Source organism: Oncorhynchus tshawytscha, unplaced genomic scaffold, assembly GCF_018296145.1.
Source record: "Oncorhynchus tshawytscha isolate Ot180627B unplaced genomic scaffold, Otsh_v2.0 Un_contig_7215_pilon_pilon, whole genome shotgun sequence".
NCBI classification, from domain to species: domain Eukaryota; kingdom Metazoa; phylum Chordata; class Actinopteri; order Salmoniformes; family Salmonidae; genus Oncorhynchus; species Oncorhynchus tshawytscha.
This window is the reverse complement of record NW_024609573.1, coordinates 132,501-139,464: the sequence shown is the minus strand read 5'-3', so window position 1 is coordinate 139,464 and position 6,964 is coordinate 132,501. Positions and strand designations below refer to the sequence as shown.

General features: G+C 48.0%; 1 protein-coding gene across 1 annotated transcript in view; it reads right to left on the bottom strand.

The window, feature by feature from the left end:
- Positions 1-3,118: 3,118 nt before the first annotated feature.
- Positions 3,119-6,964, bottom strand: part of LOC112236477 (Krueppel-like factor 7) — a 66,244-nt gene continuing 62,398 nt past the window's right edge. Inside the window, exons 3-4 of the mRNA XM_042315984.1 lie at positions 6,543-6,666; positions 3,119-3,866 (exon numbers count right to left, since the gene is read on the bottom strand). Of these exons, the coding sequence (XP_042171918.1) occupies positions 3,815-3,866; positions 6,543-6,666 (176 nt within the window). The 3' untranslated portion in view covers positions 3,119-3,814. The remainder of the gene's footprint in view (positions 3,867-6,542; positions 6,667-6,964) is intronic.

The window sequence follows — 6,964 nt, the reverse complement described above, 5'->3', positions numbered from 1 at the left end:
GCTAAGGGAGCAGAATTCACTCCCCATTACCTCGATGACCCTGCTGTCAACGTGCCCTCCCATTGGCCAATGTCAGCCAATTCAGTGGGCAGCTCTGAGGGGCTAGCGCTGGATGATGCTAACAGCTAACGGAGCAGATGTCTAGATTGGCAATTGGCAAGGGGCTAGCAAAAAAATGTCAACAGCGAGCTAATGTTTGTCTGTCTTCTCGCCAAGTGATGTGTGCGTTTCTGCACCTTCCAATTCTTACACAGTTCAGGGTGAGGAAAGATGACGGTGATGATAATAATGAAGAGAAGACAAAGGAAAGTCAATCCCACTGCCTGGCTTGTGCTTACCAGTACCACCGATATGACTGCACAACAATCCCACTGCCTGGCTTGTGCTTACCAGTACCACCGATATGACTGCACAACAATCCCACTGCCTGGCTTGTGCTTACCAGTACCACCGATATGACTGCACAACAATCCCACTGCCTGGCTTGTGCTTACCAGTACCAATATGACTGCACAACAATCCCACTGCCTGGCTTGTGCTTACCAGTACCACCGATGATGACTGCACAACAATCCCACTGCCTGGCTTGTGCTTACCAGTACCACCGATATGACTGCACAACAATCCCACTGCCTGGCTTGTGCTTACCAGTACCACCGATATGACTGCACAACAATCCCACTGACCTGGCACTGATATGACCACAACAATGCCTGCTTGACCAGACCAGTACCAGTACCACCGATATGACTGCACAACAATCCCACTGCCTGGCTTGTGCTTACCAGTACCACCGATATGACTGCACAACAATCCCACTGCCTGGCTTGTGCTTACCAGTACCACCGATATGACTGCACAACAATCCCACTGCCTGGCTTGTGCTTACCAGTACCACCGATATGACTGCACAACAATCCCACTGCCTGGCTTGTGCTTACCAGTACCACCGATATGACTGCACAACAATCCCACTGCCTGGCTGTGCTTGTACCACCGATATGACTGCACAACAATCCCAGTGGCTTGTGCTTACCACTCAACCAGTACCACAACAATCCCACTGCCTGGCTTGTGCTTACCAGTACCACCGATATGACTGCACAACAATCCCACTGCCTGGCTTGTGCTTACCAGTACCACCGATATGACTGCACAACAATCCCACTCCTGGCTTGTGCTTACCAGTACCACCGATATGACTGCACAACAATCCTGCACTGCCTGGCCTGGCTTGAGGGCCAGTACCACCGATATGACTGCACAACAAATCCCACTGCCTGGCTTGTGCCTACCACCGATGACCCTGACTGTCAACAATCCCACTGCCTGGCTTATGACTGTCACCAACAATGACTGCACAACACTGCCTGGCTTGTGCTTACCAGTACCACCGATATGACTGCACAACAATCCCACTGCCTGGCTTGTGCTTACCAGTACCACCGATATGACTGCACAACAATCCCACTGCCTGGCTTGTGCTTACCAGTACCACCGATATGACTGCACAACAATCCCACTGCCTGGCTTGTGCTTACCAGTACCACTGACTGCACAACAATCCCACTGGGCTTGTGCTTACCAGTACTGCACAACAATCCCACTGTGGCTTGTGCTTACCAACCGATATGACTGCACAACAATCCCACTGCCTGGCTTGTGATAACCAGTTATGACTGCACAACAATCCCACTGCCTGGCTTGTGCTTACCAGTGATATGACTGCACAACAATCCCACTGCCTGGCTTGTGCTTACAGTACCACCGATATGACTGCACAACAATCCCACTGCCTGGCTTGTGCTTACCAGTACCACCGATATGACTGCACAACAATCCCACTGCCTGGCTTGTGCTTACCAGTACCACCGATATGACTGCACAACAATCCCACTGACCTTTCTGGGTGCTAATGCCATGCAGACAGACAACAGTACAATCACAATAACTCACTCACCCTCCAAAAAACCTTTAACCGTAAGAAGAAGAATCCTCCCTCTAGATAAAATACATTTCCCACATCCCACCTTGAGTAGAAGCATCTCGGCCTATTGAAATGAACTGTAGACATGAGCAGAATTCTGTTAGAAATGCGAGGGGCCGACAAAGTCTCTGTCTGTATGCTTTTGACTCTGTCTTTTGTCTGGTAGTTGCCCTCCGTAGTTCTGTAGGGGGGTTGGCCAAGTACTCTCATAGACCAATGTGTCATTTCAAGCATGTTGAAGAGTTCATAGGCTTGGTACTTTGATGTTCAGGATCTGTGCGCTCCGAAATGAACTGTTCTCAGCAAAACATATAGGGAAAGGGAAGAGATTTCAGAAAATAAATGAAGTAACCTGTACACATCATTTACGATATCCTTTGCAGTCTGTGCTTCAGTAGCTGTTTTGCTACTTGTCTTTCGCGTGTGCATATGGCAGTCCACACTAGAACAGTATGTGTCCAAGCCAACGTTTGGTGAGTTTCAAGACTTTCCAGTTCAAGACCGAAGGTTTTACAAATTACATTTTTTACAAAAGTTTCAAAAGTGTCGCTGCGCAGCTGTGGAGGGGAACTCAGAGAGGAGACAGAGAGGAGGCAGAGAGGAGACAGAGAGGAGGCAGAGAGGAGACAGAGAGGAGGCAGAGAGGAGACAGAGAGGAGGCAGAGAGGAGACAGAGAGGAGGAGGCAGAGAGGAGGCAGAGAGGAGGCAGAGAGGAGACAGAGAGGAGACAGAGAGGAGGCAGAGAGGAGACAGAGAGGAGACAGAGAGGAGGCAGAGAGGAGACAGAGAGGAGGCAGAGAGGAGGCAGAGAGGAGACAGAGAGGAGGCAGAGAGGAGGCAGAGAGGAGGCAGAGAGGAGACAGAGAGGAGGCAGAGAGGAGGCAGAGAGGAGACAGAGAGGAGGCAGAGAGGAGACAGAGAGGAGGCAGAGAGGAGGAGAGGAGACAGAGAGGAGACAGAGGGAGGCAGAGAGGAGGCAGAAAGGAGGAGAGGAGGCAGAGGAGGCAGAGAGGAGGCAGAGAGGAGACAGAGAGGAGAGAGAGGAGACAGAGAGGAGACAGAGAGGAGACAGAGAGGAAGCAGAGAGGAGACAGAGAGGAGACAGAGAGGAGGCAGAGAGGAGACAGAGAGGAGGCAGAGAGGAGACAGAGAGGAGACAGAGAGGAGGCAGAGAGGAGGCAGAGAGGAGACAGAGAGGAGGCAGAGAGGAGACAGAGAGGAGTGCATCTGGAGAATAGGAGTATGAATATTATAGTTCAATGTGGTCATCAGTTGTCTGACCAGGGACTAGGTCAATGTCTTCCGGTTGACCTTTGACTCCTTACAAGAGGAGTTTGACTGGGTTGGCTTTGCAAAGTAGCCTTGTCCTGTGGTTGTTTGCAGTTGTCCAAACACTAAGATAACCTTTGAAAGAGCAACAGAAAATGGGACGACAACTCTTTTACTCTTTATACGACACAAGCGTCAGCCGGTATTGTGTTACTGTCTCCAGGCAGAATCCCAATCTGGCAGTATCAGATTTCCAGGACTCGGGTGAGGCAGAGCTGCTTTGGGAACAACATTAGACCAGACTGTCTGTTTATCTGTCTGTACACAAACACCATGATTACGTGCCTAATGCAGCCCCACAGACCCTGTCCATTTGTCTTGCTCTCCCATGTCTCCCAAGACTGATCCGATCCTTGATCTGTTGCAACCAAGATTTTGATTGAACTCTCTCTCTCAGTACCCTTTTCAACACAACAGAGACAGGCGTGACGTTCACCTCCATCTTCACCTCTCCTCTTCTCGCTCTCCTCCTCTCCCTCTCTTCTCCCTCCACCTACTCAGATATGCCTTTTCATGTGTAGCGCCAAATGGTCCGACCGTGAGAAACACCTGCAGAACGGACAGAAATGATGTCGTTAGCTTGTTGCCATGGTAGGAGGAACTATTGTTGAGTCAACAGTCTAACTGCTGCTGTTAGCTAGCCGCTAGTGCGTCAAGGCAATTCTAATGCACATGCAATTAAACATGTATGACTAATTCATAATCAACATTTCAATGCACGTTTTCAACAGGGCCGGTAATGACTGCAGCTGCATTCTAAATAGGAATGGAATCTGAACATGGATCTGTTCAACCAGTGGTGGAGAAGCAACACAAACAACGTTTCTTCTACCATTAAGGCACAATTAGTTGAGCTGTCTGCCTGTATAAGAAATGCAACACAAACAACATTAGAACTAAATTAGTACAACATATTGAAATTGGACTCATACATTTGTTCGAGACCAACGTCAACAGAGTAAAACATGAAATCACATTATGTACTAAATATGTATATTTTATTCAATCATATTCATAACTTTTTCTTCTTTACTTTCCTCATTGCTACAAATAAGGAAATATTTATGTCTGACTCCTAAGTCTGGATGAATGGAGATGTTAGACACACAGGTCCCTGTCTGACTCATACGTTGGATGAATGGAGATGTTGGACACACAGGTCCCTGTCTGACTCATACGTCTGGATGAATGGAGATGTTAGACACACAGGTCCCTGTCTGACTCATACGTCTGGATGAATGGAGATGTTAGACACACAGGTCCCTGTCTGAGGGATGAATGGAGATGTTAGACCCAGGTCCCTGACTCATACGTCTGGATGAATGGAGATGTTAGACACACAGGTCCCTGTCTGACTCATACGTCTGGATGAATGGAGATGTTGGACACACAGGTCCCTGTCTGACTCATACGTCTGGATGAATGGAGATGTTGGACACACAGGTCCCTGTCTGACTCATACGTCTGGATGAATGGAGATGTTGGACACACAGGTCCCTGTCTGACTCATACGTCTGGATGAATGGAGATGTTGGACACACAGGTCCCTGTCTGACTCATACGTCTGGATGAATGGAGATGTTAGACACACAGGTCCCTGTCTGACTCATACGTCTGGATGAATGGAGATGTTGGACACACACAGGACAGGGAGGTGAGGTGACACACAGGTCCCTGTCTGACTCATACGTTGGATGAATGGAGATGTTAGACACACAGGTCCCTGTCTGACTCATACGTCTGGATGAATGGAGATGTTAGACACACAGGTCCCTGTCTGACTCATACGTCTGGATGAATGGAGATGTTGGACACACAGGTCCCTGTCTGACTCATACGTCTGGATGAATGGAGATGTTAGACACACACAGGACAGGGAGGTGAGGTGACACACAGGTCCCTGTCTGACTCATACGTCTGGATGAATGGAGATGTTAGACACACAGGTCCCTGTCTGACTCATACGTCTGGATGAATGGAGATGTTGGACACACAGGTCCCTGTCTGACTCATACGTCTGGATGAATGGAGATGTTGGACACACAGGTCCCTGTCTGACTCATACGTCTGGATGAATGGAGATGTTGGACACACACAGGACAGGGAGGTGAGGTGACACACAGGTCCCTGTCTGACTCATACGTCTGGATGAATGGAGATGTTGGACACACACAGGACAGGGAGGTGAGGTGACACACAGGTCCCTGTCTGACTGATACGTCTGGATGAATGGAGATGTTGGACACACACAGGACAGGGAGGTGAGGTGACACACAGATGAGGTGTTATTGTGAACATCAACATACTGTATTACTGTACAGCTAAGACAAGATGAGGTAAACACTGGTGCCCCAAGCTCCTCACACGTTGTCATGGTAATATAGTCTCCTATAAAAAAATAATAACCAGAGGGCTCTGAACAGTTGTCATGGTAATATAGTCTCCTATAGACACCAGTATAACCTGAGGATTCTGAACAGTTGTCATGGTAATATAGGCTCCTTGAGACAACAGTATAACCTGAGGGCTCTGAACAGTTGTCATGGTAATATAGGCTCCTTGAGACAACAGTATAACCTGAGGGTTCTGAACAGTTGTCATGGTAATATAGGCTCCTTGAGACAACAGTATAACTTGAGGTCTCAGAACAGTTGGACAGTGGATCTTTACATTTCTTAAGGACTGGAAGACCAGCTCCTGGTGGGCTAAAATACATCCTTATCAAAACAAATCAAACAGTTGGGAGCAGAATGCAAACACATTGGAATCTAGACGGGACCCTGCAATGAATTTCGTAGTAAAGTTAATTTTTGTAGTCTTTTTTTTAGGCCTCTTTTAAGGCGTTCAAGTCCTCCCAACATGACGGGTGCATTTCTGATCTTTATGGTCTGGACTTAACATCACTACTATATGCCCTGTTCTACAGTGTTGCTTACTAGGGCTGGCTGCATCAGCCTGTTAAGTACTGTAACTGCCTTGCCAAACACTGAGCGTGAGTAACGCATGCCTCGCCTTCAGAGTCGATACACTTAACAGGCTTGTGTTGCTGCGTGTGTGTGTGTGTCTGTGTGTTTGTGTGTGTGTGTGATGCGCTTGTGTTGCTGTGTGTGTGTGTGTCTGTGTGTGTGTGTGTGTGTGATGCGCTTGTGTTGCTGTGTGTGTATGTATGTATGTATGTGTGTGTGTGTGTGTGTGTGTGTGTGATGCGATTGTGTTTTGACATACCTGTCACAGTGGTCACACTTAAAAGGCTTTGCGCCCGTGTGTTTGCGGTAGTGTCTCGTCAGCTCATCGCTCCGGGCGAACCGCCACTCACAGCCCTCCCATGAGCACTTGTAGGGCTTCTCACCTGAGGACAGAAACAAACACTCCTGTTCAGTACTCATCCACCAATCACACGCATGTTTAACACTTATCCACCAATCATACGGATGGTTATAGCAAGCATCCACCAATCCCACCGCCCCCATCTCACGTATTAGAGCTGGATTATTACCACCTCGGTAAACTGATATAACCATTAGAGTTGGATTATTACCACCTCAGTAAACTGATATAACCATTAGAGTTGGATTATTACCACCTCAGTAAACTGATATAACCATTAGAGCTGGATTATTACCACCTCGGTAAACTGATATAACCAT